This window comes from Chlorocebus sabaeus, chromosome 26, assembly GCF_047675955.1.
Source record: "Chlorocebus sabaeus isolate Y175 chromosome 26, mChlSab1.0.hap1, whole genome shotgun sequence".
Lineage (NCBI taxonomy): Eukaryota > Metazoa > Chordata > Mammalia > Primates > Cercopithecidae > Chlorocebus > Chlorocebus sabaeus.
Window position 1 is genome coordinate 27,144,043 of NC_132929.1, and position 12,330 is coordinate 27,156,372.

A 12,330-nucleotide genomic window follows, 5' to 3' on the forward strand; every position below is an offset into this window, starting at 1 on the left:
GCACGGTGGCTCACACCTGTAATCCCAGCACTTTGGGAGCCGAGGCGGGCTGATCACTTGAGGTCAGGAGTTCAAGACCAACCTGGCCAATGGGGTAAAACTCCGACTCTAGTAATAACACAAAAAAATTAGCCAGGTGTGGTGGCACACGCTTGTAATCCCAGCGGCTTGGGAGGCTGAGGCAGGAGAATTGCTTGAACCTGGGAGGTGGAGGTTACAGTAAGCTGAGATGATGCCACTGCACTCCAGCCTGGGCAACAGAGCAAGACTCTGTCTCGAGGGAAAAAAAAATTTCAGGGGGGAAAAGGAAAGAAAAATTGTGTAGACAAAGCAAGTGTGATAAAATCTTTAACCTACATCATAGAACATGGAGGTTCACTTAATTATGCACTTAATTTTGTCTATTTTTGGCATTTTTCTTAACTAAGAGAGTAATAAACTTTTAATTAAAACTGAGAAAGTACAAAATAAAGCAGAAGCAGAGAAGAAGAGAAACCTACACAAGTCCTTTAAGAACACAGCTATAAAATCAGGAAGAAAGAGAAACTTCACACAAAAACTAAAGGAAAACCAAGAAAGCATTGAGGAAATCTTTTGGCCTGATTTAGCAGTGGCATAACAAATACCAAAAGCGAGAAATAAAGAAAATTTTTAATGCAAGTCAATTAAAATATTATAAAGAAAAGTACCAACTTTATATAAGCATTGAATTCTGGTAAGTTGGCATATCTTTCCTGTTAGAAATAACGTGATAAATGGCAGCTACATTTGTTGGAAACCATATTAAAAAGATTAACCCAGGCAAAGGTAAGATACTATAGAAAAGTAAATTTTAAATCTGTAAAGAAGTACTGCTGTTATAATGATAGTGAAATAAAACTGAACATAATTGAATAACATAAATAAGAAAAGTTTTGTGTATGAAGAAAGATATATGAAAGAAAAACAAGTTACTAGTCTGGCGAGTGAAAAGATGTTTGAGCTAAGCTTCTTAGAATACAGGACCTCAATCTGATTTTCCACTAAAGCAAAGGAAATTATCTGCACAAATTACATAGAAACAGTTTCCTTAGATGCTATACATAATTTTGTGATGAAAACTACACTAAGAAAATTAAATATGTCCATCTGGATATTCACAATTTGTAACCAAATGAAATTAATTATCTAAAAACCCTTTGTAAACTAAATATTCACCACAGATACTTAATTCTTAAAGACATGGCTTTTCAAATAGAACATGTTGGTTTTATAATTATGAAGTTATATATATACACACACAATTTTATTTGCCAATTTAAAAAACTTAAATATAGTTTAACGTCTGAAGGAAACATTTTAAGCTAAGTTATAAAGCTTAAACTAAACATCACATTGTTTGTTTTTGAAAGGGTTAAACTACTCACTTTCACAAAAAGGAAAAAATACCACACTTCAAAGGGGAAAACTATGAGACGGTACCTTGCATTCACTATTTCCATGAGGTTTCTACTGTCCCACACAACATGATACCTTATATCTTATATTCATCATTGGTCTGAAGCAATTTACTGGTAATTTTTTAAAACCTATAATAAAATTAACTGTTTCCCTTGAGATACCAAATGGAACTACCAATCAAAATAATTTATTTACAGAGTTGAATAATTAAACTTACTTTTTAAAACAAATTAAGGTTCATAGACACCATTTCTTGGCAAAAGTCTATATCACTGGTGAACTGTCTTGCAAAATGTAATGTTCACTCACATGCCCTCTTCATCTACAAGCAAGCAATTTTGACAGAACTAACTGGTGTATCTGTCAAAAATTATGAGAGTGATAACTTCTGAAGATCCATACTCAATGAAAGCTTAGAGATCTTTTTTTTAGCATGAAGGTAAACAAATGCAGACTATTTTTTTAAAGTACCTTGTGATGGCTGAAAAAATATTTCTGTTTCCTTTTTCTCCATATCTTCTTTATGTGGTTTATATCCTATAATGAAGTCTTCTTGAAACACATGAAGCAACTGTGTATTTGAGCCACACTACAAATATGAAAAAAAATGAAGAGGTTTTATCTTTGAAATTCCCTGTCTCCCATCTCCCATCCATCACCTCCCCAATGCTAATGCAGAAGAAATATATCTAACAATTTCTATTCTTTACCTACTACTAATTAGAAAGAAAAAAGCAACAGAAAAAAATCATTAAAACTATCCTGGTCAGAGAAAAATTACTTTCAAAGATGTCACAGCCAATAGCAGAATAGAAGAACTCTAGTAGAAACAAATCAACAGGTTTGCTTCTCAAAAAAACAAAAACAAAAAAGAAGCTACAAAAACCCAAATTTAAAGAGCAGTTAAGCAACCTTCACCACTTTGAGCCTGAAAGCATCAGATTCACAACTGACTGGGGAGGGCTGCACTAACTATGTAAGACACACTAGACTACTACACAACTTGTAGTTTTTTCAATTCCACTGGAGAACCAAAAAACAAAACAAAACCCAGAAAGCTCCTCAAAGTATCCCAATAGCTCTGTCTAGTGGGAATTACGAGGGATCCTGTAACAGCCAGCAGGATGATACATCTCTAGAGAACTAGTGGGAATTACGAGGGATCCTGTAACAGCCAGCAGGATGATACATCTCTAGAGAACTAAACTCACACATATGTAACTAGAACCCCTCAAAGGATGGATGAAACATCACTGTCAACTGCTATGCTCCATGACCACGTTTTAAGACTGTCACGAATGGCTGCTTAGAACCTTAACGTGAACCGAAGTTCAAGGAAAGGCTACATCCAAACAAAAGCTTATTTTGGAAGTGTATTAAGACAATCAGATGTCTCCCCAGAGATTTCAAGAAAGGGAAGTAGCTATGATTATCTTGGCATTTGATAAGGAGTCAATAATCTTATAAAGGAAAGCCTGCCTCTTTACATAATAGAAAGAAATAAAAGGATTATAATATTTGGTTGGGCCACACAATTTTATGAAAGTTATGGGGTATTTTGTGTTTCTATAGGTAGAAACATTAAAAATCTCTTCACATTCATTGTCTAGGAGGTCACCTCCCCAAGGGACAAAGAATAAATGAAAGTAAAGAGAAGGGTGATACCTTTATGCATATAGAAATCATACAACACACTGGGAACAAACCTAGAAAGAATTTTAAACTTTGTCATTCATTATTGCTTACAGTTTACCAGGCCTTCTGTTAAAAATAGCCACAAGGAGCAGGGGAGAAAATGTTGAGCAAATATGAAGTAAAAAGACTGCTTTGTGAGAGCAGGCTATATTAATATCCCATGGTAATCAGTGCAAAGGAGGCTAAAGTAGGGGATGAATTTAACATCCAATCCATTAAAAATTAACTTATCTATAGGAAGGAAGCCAACCCACGCTTCTACATCCCTATGGAGTAGAAAAAAGAAATCACAGGCTGAATTTGAAGAAAGGTGGGGCACTGGGGATTAAAAAGCATTTCCCAGGAGGTATTAGCAATATGGGTCTGGCAGCCCCAGTTCTGCTATCAAGAGATGATGTATTTTATCTATATTAGCAGAAATGACTACATTTTCCCCAATAGAAAGTACAAAACACCAAAGAAAATTTATGATATAATTCTATACTTGCTTTTAACTACAGTTGGCTCTTTCTTCATTTCCTTGTTTAAAACTATTGGTAGCTTCCTTACCAAACTAAACCTTTTCACATTTGGAATGAATATTAGTTCTATCCCTTAATACATAAACATAGTCCTAAAGAAACAAATATCCTGAGGGCTAAAATGGGTTTTACATCTCCCTGTAGGGAGAAGGGTTCTTCTTATTTCCTAGGTAGTAGCTAGGGAGGAATACTGACTACACAAAGGACCTGTGATTAAAAAGTATATGTTCACTTTGATCTGACTTTCATCTGCATTTTAAAGGACCTCATAAAAGTACCCAACATGGGGCCTAACAAGGCAAACACTCTGAAGCTGAGGTTACCCTCTACTGAGTTGAAAAGAGTAATAATATAAAACGAGAAACCACAACCCGATCCTCTATGCAGCTGCACTATATTTTCTCTCAGCATTTCAAGATCAGGGTCATGGTTTCTCTAACTGAATCAAATTTCCTTTGCTACAAATACAATTCAACTGGAGAAGAATAATTCCTTTTTAAAAAATTTTTATTTAAATAGCTTTTGTGCTGCAAGTGGTTTTTTTGTTACATGGATAAACTATATAGTAGTGAATTCTGAGATTTTAGTGTACCCATCGCTCACGTAGTGTACACTCAACCTAACATGTGGTTTTTTAAATCCCTAGTTCCATTTCCACCCTCCCGCTTCTGAGTCTCTAAAGTCCATTATATCGCTCTGTATGCCTTTGCATACTCATAGCTTAGCTCCCACTTTATAAGTGAGAATATATGGCTCTTGGTTTCCCAAGGAGAAAAATAATCTCTAAATCATTAGTAGATTTTCACTATGGGAATCAACTGAAGTTGTCTGCATTTAATAACAAACAAGAAAATTATTCTGAGAATGACATATATCATATACACATAAAACATCATGGGATAAAGTATATAATATCACCAATTCACAAGCATGTTTTTACTTGGTTGGTTATTGCATCTAGTTCAATAATGCAGCCAGGTCGAGCAGTAGACTGTTGGCTCACAATATTAAACACTTCTCCAATAAGTTTCTGTAAATAAAAAACACAAAATGTTAATGACCAACAACTTATAATCTACTGTCAATATGACACAGTATCTTGGACATTTAAGGCTCCCTCTAAATAGTCACTGATTGACAATGCAATGTGATACATTCAAAGAAATATTTCAACTTTCTATACTCATTCTCATGTTAACTCTAAAGTTAACTAAGCAGAGAGAAAACTCTATAGTGTTTACAAAAATAGCATATAACTTCAAGGCATCATATCTTCTTCATTTCTGCAACCTTAAAGCCCAAGACAGACGTGGCTAAAGATCTGGCCCAATGCCTGAGTGGTCTGCAGACGTGCAATGACATTTAAAAGTACAACCCTGCCAGACTGAAGGTAAGGGCAATGGTTGAGAAGAAATGGGATTGTGTCTTGGGATAAGGATGTAGGAACTAACACATGAACCCTAACTTTGGAACCCCAAAGCCCCAAAACTTTCTGCTAAAAAGAACAGTCCTCCTCACCTATGTTCCAACCAACTTTCTCTTGCATAAAAACCTTTCAGTAACTTCATCTGAAACGGTTGCCTCAGAAAGAAATGCCCATTCTCCTCAGCACCCACCTTTACTACTTTTCACTACCTCAAAAAGGCCAATAAGAGGGGTTAGAGGCTAGCTTCGCCTAGATATAAGTACAAGGTAGGGGAGAAAACGGCATATATACTGGAGATGTAGAAACTTTATTTGTATCAGTAGGATTCCAGAGAGCACCTAAGAAAATGGATTCTAGGGTTATTAGATCAAAAGAAAAAAAATATGTAGTTAGGTACAGCTGAATTTATTGACATGGGTATGTTCACCCAAGATTCATGATTTAAAGTGTTAGCTCAGACATTTAGAAATGGTGTTAACAGGGCCAGGCGCGGTGGCTCACGCCTGTAATCCCAGCACTTTGAGAGGCCGAGGCAGGTGGCTCCCCTGAGGTCAGGAGTTAGAGACCAGCCTGGCCAACATGGTGAAACCCCTCTCTATTAAAAATATAAAAATTAGTGGGGAGTGATGGAGGGCACCTATAATCCCAGCTGTTCAGGAGGCTGAGGCAGGAGAATCACCTGAACCTGGGAGGTGGAGGTTGCAGTGAGCCGAGATTGCGTCACTGCACTCCAGCCTGGGCGACAGGGTGAGACTCCATCAAAAAAAAAAAAAAAAAAAGAAAGAAAGAAAAGAAAAAGAAATGGTGTTAACAGTCTGCTGGGTTTGTTCATTGAAATCTGGACTCAACTGAGGCCTATAGTTGGTGAGGTGAAAACAGTGAAATTTTTGTAGCACACAACAAAGCTTTGCTACTCAAAGTGTAGTCAATGGACAGCAGTGACAGGAAGTTTTTTATGAATGCATACTTACTCCCTGAAACTAAGACATCTGTGTTTTAACGAGACTTACATAGGATTCATGTGTATACTAAAGTTTAAGTAGTACTGCTGTAGATCACTTGTTCTCAATCTTGGCAGCACACTGAATCACCTGGAGAGCTTTAACAATCAATGATGCTTAGGTCCCACCTACAGATTGAGGTGCTGCCAACGTGCAGCCAAGGTTGAGATCCCCTCACAGGAATAGATATGTATTCCAGATAAGGATCTGCTTTCCCTGCCCACAACTCTCTGCCAGTACTATAATTAACAGACTTTCTGAACACTACACTACAGAATTCCAGAATTCTACAGAATCTCACTCAACATCACCTCCAACAAGAAACTCATTTTATAGTGGAAGACACTACTGGAAATTAGAATGAAGTGAAGCATTCACCCAGGGTGCAAAATTTAAAAGAGTGCTCAAAAATTCAATAATCAAGAAAAATAATATTTTAATGCAATATTTTTAAAATCAAAATTAATGTAAACAATTCATGAGCAAAATATCAAACATTTATATACAGAACCCAATAGTATCTTAATGAGCCATATTGATGCCATTAATGTGCATCAAAACTGCACATACGTGTTTTGATATTTTTTTTTTAACGGTTAACATTTTTCTTTTGTTTTTTGCTCTACTGGCCTCCAACTTCCAGGCTCAAGTGGTCCTCCTACCTCAGCCTCCCAAGTAATTAGGACTACAGATGCACGCAACCATGCCTGACAAATTTTTTAATTTGTTTGTAGAGACAGGGTCTCACTATGTTGCTCAGGCTGGTCTCAAACTCTTGGCCTCAAGCAATCCTCCCACCTCAGCCTCCCAAAGCACTGGGATTACAGGCATACCACTGCGCCTGGCTGTAGTTAACATTTTTCTGGAACATTAAAGTAGCTGAAAAATGCTAAAAATTGAAAAGTAGGTGCATTAAAACTCACGTATTACTTTAAGTTTAATATACCAGAAATTTGAGTAATTATAGTTTCATTTTTCTGGCTTTAATGGAAACAAACACATTAATAATATTTTCAAAATCTCCTTCTTTGCTTATCTTGTTTTGACAAAGTCTCTTTTTTTTTTTTTCAGACGGAGTTTCACTCTTGTTGCCCAGGCTGAAATGCAATAGCATGGTCTCGGCTCACTGCAACCTCCGCCTCCCGAGTTCAAGTGATTCTCCTGTCTTAGCCTCCCGAGTAGCTGGGACCAAAGGTGCACGCCACCACACCTGGCTAATTTCTATATTTTTAGTAGAGACAGGGTTTCACCATGCTGGCCAGGCTGGTCTCGAACTCTTGACCTCAGGTGATCCACCCGCCTCGGCCTCCCAAAGTGCTGAGATTACAGGCATGAGCCACCGCGCACAGCCCTGAATTACATTTTAAGGGCATCATTCTAACTCCTGTGTTGAGAACAGACTTTGAGAAAGCAGAGCAAAATTATAAAGGAAAGCAATATAAATTTTTTCACACTCTAACCTCTAACGTCCTATCCGGTCTCAGCTATTTCCAGCAGCCATTCACATTCTATGCTATGGCTGTAATAAACTACTTACAGCTTACTATGCATATTCTTATACCTCTGTGCATTTTTAGTTGCTGTTATCTCTACCTGAAATATCCTTTTCCTCCTTCACTTTCACGTCTTACCCATTCAGTAAGTCTCATCTCAGATACCTCCGCCAGAAATTCTTTCCTGACCACCACAATCTGGATTAAGAGTTGCTTCTAACTATAGGAAAAGCCTTCTTATCTGACAGCATTGGACAGAGAGAGGATAAATCACTCAGCAAGGTCAGTTAACCCAGAGAATCATTTTTAAAATAATATATATACTTTAAACATTTTGTTTTATTTTAAACATAAACATATATAAGTAACTGATATTTTGGTGTTGAGTAAGACCTTGGAGTATTGGCTTGCTAATGGGAATTACAGGTCTTTCTTGCGTATGCCACCCCTGTAAGTCCTTGGCTGTATTTTTCAGTTCTTTAAATGGAAATAGGCTGGACACGGTGGCTCACGCCTGTAATCCCAGCACTTTGGGAGGCCGAGCTGGGTGAATCACCTGAGGTCAAAAGTTTGAAACCAGTCTGGCCAACATGGTGAAAACCCCGTATCTACTAAAAATACAAAAATTAGTCAGGCATGGCAGTGTGCACCTGTAATCCCAGCTATTTGGGAGGCTGAGGCAGGAGTATCGTTTGAACCCGGGAGGCAGAGGTTGCAGTGAGCCGAGACTGTGCCACTGCACTCCAGCCTAGACAACAGAGCAACATTTGGACTCAAAATAAATAAATAAATAAATACATACCTACATACATAAATGGGAGTAAAAACATAAAGACACCTACAAAGCACTTTGAGTGCAGTTTTTCTTAAACATTTTCCTCCTGAATCTTTTACAGTTGTTTTGACCATGTCTAATTAAAGAATGATTTTTAGCAAAATTGCTTCCAAAGCACTTCTTGTTTTTATAAAAACATTCACATTTTTATACTCACATTTCATCAATTTATATAATAATTAAGTTATAGAATGACACTCATCTGTGCAACTTGACATATACAAGGTTGAAAATAAACACAGCTGGCTCTTGAGAGACAGTCAACGTAGTTGCAAGAGCTTGGTCTCTAGAGCTAGGCTGCCTGGGTTCGAATCCTGATTCTACCATTGCTAGCTGACTAAACTGGGACAAGTAATTAAGTTTCTCTATGTTTCAGTGTCCTTACCTCTAAAGTATGGACAGTAATATTACATTTTTCTTAAGGTTACCAGGAAGGTGAAGTGAGTTAATATATGTAAAGCATTTAGAAGAGAGCCTGACATACAATAATCACTAGATAAAAGTTTGCCAGCAGCAGCAGCAGCACTTTTTTTCATGTTAAGTAACTTTCCCAGCTATTATTATTGTTAAGGTTACAAGTCATCTTGTGGAATCAACAAAGCCTGGTATACTATTCCCTATGAGCATCCATCCTATATTTTATAGAGGGAATGTACAGCATCAATGAATCCAATGACCTGGCTTAAGTGGAGGCCAATTAAATGAATTTCACATCCTGAAATCAGCCTTTTCTTCTAATTTACCACTTATTACATACTATATGTACATATTTATATGACTCTATAGATACAAGATCCTTGAAAGTAGGGACTACTTCTATTCATTTTAACACTATTAGCACCTGGTACAATATGCATATTTATTCTTCCATGTACTATAGGTTATGCACAGTGAGTCCTCAATGAAAATTAAAGATTGAGTAAATAAATTACTGAGTGAAAACAAATTACACTTTAGATCATTCCTACTTTAAAAGCTTGTTTTTACTAATAGGAGCACACACTATACCACCCTGTCTTTCAACACAACTTCTCCCTTATTTATTTGTAGAATACCTTAGGAAGTACTCACTAAATACCTGAATGAATGGATCTCACCAATCTAGCATCACTGGGTGAAGATAATCAAAAGCTCATTTTTTAGGCACCACAACAACTGTATCTTTGATATTTTAAATGGAATTTTTTTTAAAAAGCTTAATCCCTGTCTTCATAAACAGCTTGCTAAACATAACTCTCCTCTTGATGACTGGCAGTCACATTTATGAACATTAACTATTACTAATGCCTTTAGAGATCTAATGACTTCAAGTACTGTCTTTGTAATAATAAATCCCAAATGTGCACTGGTACCTAATGTGAAACATTAGTAATATCTCCAATTGCCTGTAAAACAGGTATCTAAACCAAACTTAGGGGCTGGGCAAGGTGGTTGATGCCTGTAATCCCAGCAGTTGGAAGGCCGAGGCGGCTGGATCACTTGAGGTCTGGAGTTCAAGACCAGCCTGGCCAATATGGTGGAACCCCATATCTACTAAAAATACAAAAATTAGCCAGGCATGGTGGCACACGCCTGTAGTCCCAGCTACTCAGGAGGCTGAGGCACAAGAATCGCTTGATCCCGGGAGGCGGAGGATGCAGTGAGCCGAGATCATGCCACTGCACTCCAGCCTGGGCAACAAAGCAAGACTCTGTCTCAAAAAATAAACAAACAAACAAACAAACAAACCAAACTTAGGAAACTAAAACCAAGGTCACCTTACATTCAATGTGTCCAAAATTTAAGTCATTGTTAATACCTCAGAACTATCTTGCCATAGCTACTGGAACAACTGCCACAAACTAGAGACCTTAGAATCCTCTGTTTTCATATCCATATTCAAGCAACTACTAAGCTCTGCTCCTCTCCTTTCCTAGACTATGAAATCCCACTTTCGATCAGATTTGTTTTACCACAAGCTTAGCTGACCTCAACAGACTCCCTGCTATCTTCATGCTTCCAGTACCTACCAATTCTACTCTACCCTGCAAATTAATCACTGTACTTCCCTTCCTGTGCTCCCGAAATCTACCCCTCTATCTACAGAACAATACTTATAGCTTTCAAGTATCTGTTACAAAATTTTTTAAAAGCTAGCCTTTACTTGGCATCTACTAAAAATCTCATTTGAGGAATAGGAGAGCAAGTGACAACTTCTTATACATTTTGCCTCAGAATTAATAGAAGTAAGTAGGAGAACTGCTATTGTATTAAGAAAATCAAAACGATGAGCAGAAACAATGGAAATGTGACAGAAAGTAGTCACGTCATCTTAAGAGTTTAAGATTGAAAATAAGGGCAAGACTCTACAGTCAAATTTTAGAAAGGTTAAAAAATCCCAGAATGCCTTATAGTATGGGGGTCTCAAAGTCAAAATGGCTCAAGGAACTCTGGAGGCTCAAGAGACTTTGGAAGTTCCTGACTATGCAACTACAAATATAATTGATGAGAAAAGAAAGTTGATCAGAGTAGTGGATTAAATAGTATCCTACCAAAATTCATGTCCACTCAGCATCTCGGAATGCAACCTTGGTTTGGAAGTAGGGTCTTGCAGACATAACTAGTTTAAGAAAAGGTCATACTGGATTACAGCAGGTACAAAATCTAATGACTGGTGTCCTTACAAAAAAAAGATACACAGAGACTCTCAGATGGAAGAAGGCCATGTGAAGACAGAGGTGGACTGCAGTGATGCAGCTACAAGCCGAAGAACACAAAGGACTGCCAGGAGCAATCTAGGAAGAGGCAAGGAAGGATCCTCCCCTTGAATCTCAGAAAGAGCATGACCTTGACAACACCTTGAATTTGAACTAAATGTATATACACCAAAGAACAGTGCTGAAAGCTATGTGAAGCAAAAACTTATAGAAGTAAAAGGAGAAACAGACAAATTCACAATTATAGTTGGAGACTGCAATACCTCGCTCTCAAGACTTGATAGAACGATTGGGGAGAAAATCAGTAAAGATACAGAAGAACACCATCAATTAACAACACCATCAATCAAAACAAGAGTAACTAACATTTATAGAACACTCTACCCAACAACAAGAAAATACACATTCTTTTAAGTGCTAGTGAGTGGAACTTGTACTAAAATAGACTAGGTCCTGGGCCATGAAACAAACTTCAACAAACTAAAAAGGACTGAAATCATACAGTACATTTTTCTACCCTGACGGAATCAAACTAGAAATTATTAACAGGACACTTGGATGCTAAATCATACACTTCTAACTAATCGAGGGTCGAAGAGAAGTTCTCAAGGGAAATCAAAACATATCTTGAACTAAATGAAAATAAAAATGCTATATATAAAAATATTAAAGCAGTGCTGAAAGAAAAATTTGTAGGCACTAAATGTATACCTTAGAAAATTTTTTAAAAACTTAAAATCATTAGGCTAAGCTCCTGTCTCATAAATCTAGAAAAAAAAGAACCAAAAAAAAGAAAAGCCCAAAGCAAGCAGAAGGAAGGAAGCAATAAAGAGCAAAAATCAATGAAGATAAAAATGAAAACATTACAGAAACAAAGAGCTCAATTAAACAACAAGCTGATTCTTTTAAAATATCAAGAAAATTAACAAACCTAGAGAACTTCCTCAACTTAATAAAGAATATCTACAAATAACCCAACAGCTGGAGGCAGGAGAAGAGGAAGATGGCAGAATAGAAGGCTCCACCAATTGTCCCCCCAGCAAAAACACCAATTTAAACACTACATGAAAAAAAACACCTTCATAAGAACCAAAAACCAGGTAAGCACTCACAGTACCCAGTTTTAACTTCATTATCACTGAAAGAGGCATGCAAGAGGTAGGAAAAACACTCCTGAATCACCAACACTACCCTTCCCCCATACCCTGCAGCAGCAGCAAGGT

The 12,330-nt window shown here is 37.2% G+C and overlaps 1 protein-coding gene across 5 annotated transcripts in view; it reads right to left on the reverse strand.

The window, feature by feature from the left end:
• DMXL2 (Dmx like 2) overlaps positions 1–12,330 on the reverse strand; it is a 179,775-nt gene that overhangs the window by 70,616 nt on the left and 96,829 nt on the right. For all 5 annotated transcript variants that reach the window (XM_008016606.3, XM_008016604.3, XM_008016605.3 and 2 more), the window contains exons 14-15: positions 4,597–4,686; positions 1,912–2,029 (exon numbers count right to left, since the gene is read on the reverse strand). In XM_008016606.3, the coding sequence (XP_008014797.2) occupies positions 1,912–2,029; positions 4,597–4,686 (208 nt within the window). The remainder of the gene's footprint in view (positions 1–1,911; positions 2,030–4,596; positions 4,687–12,330) is intronic.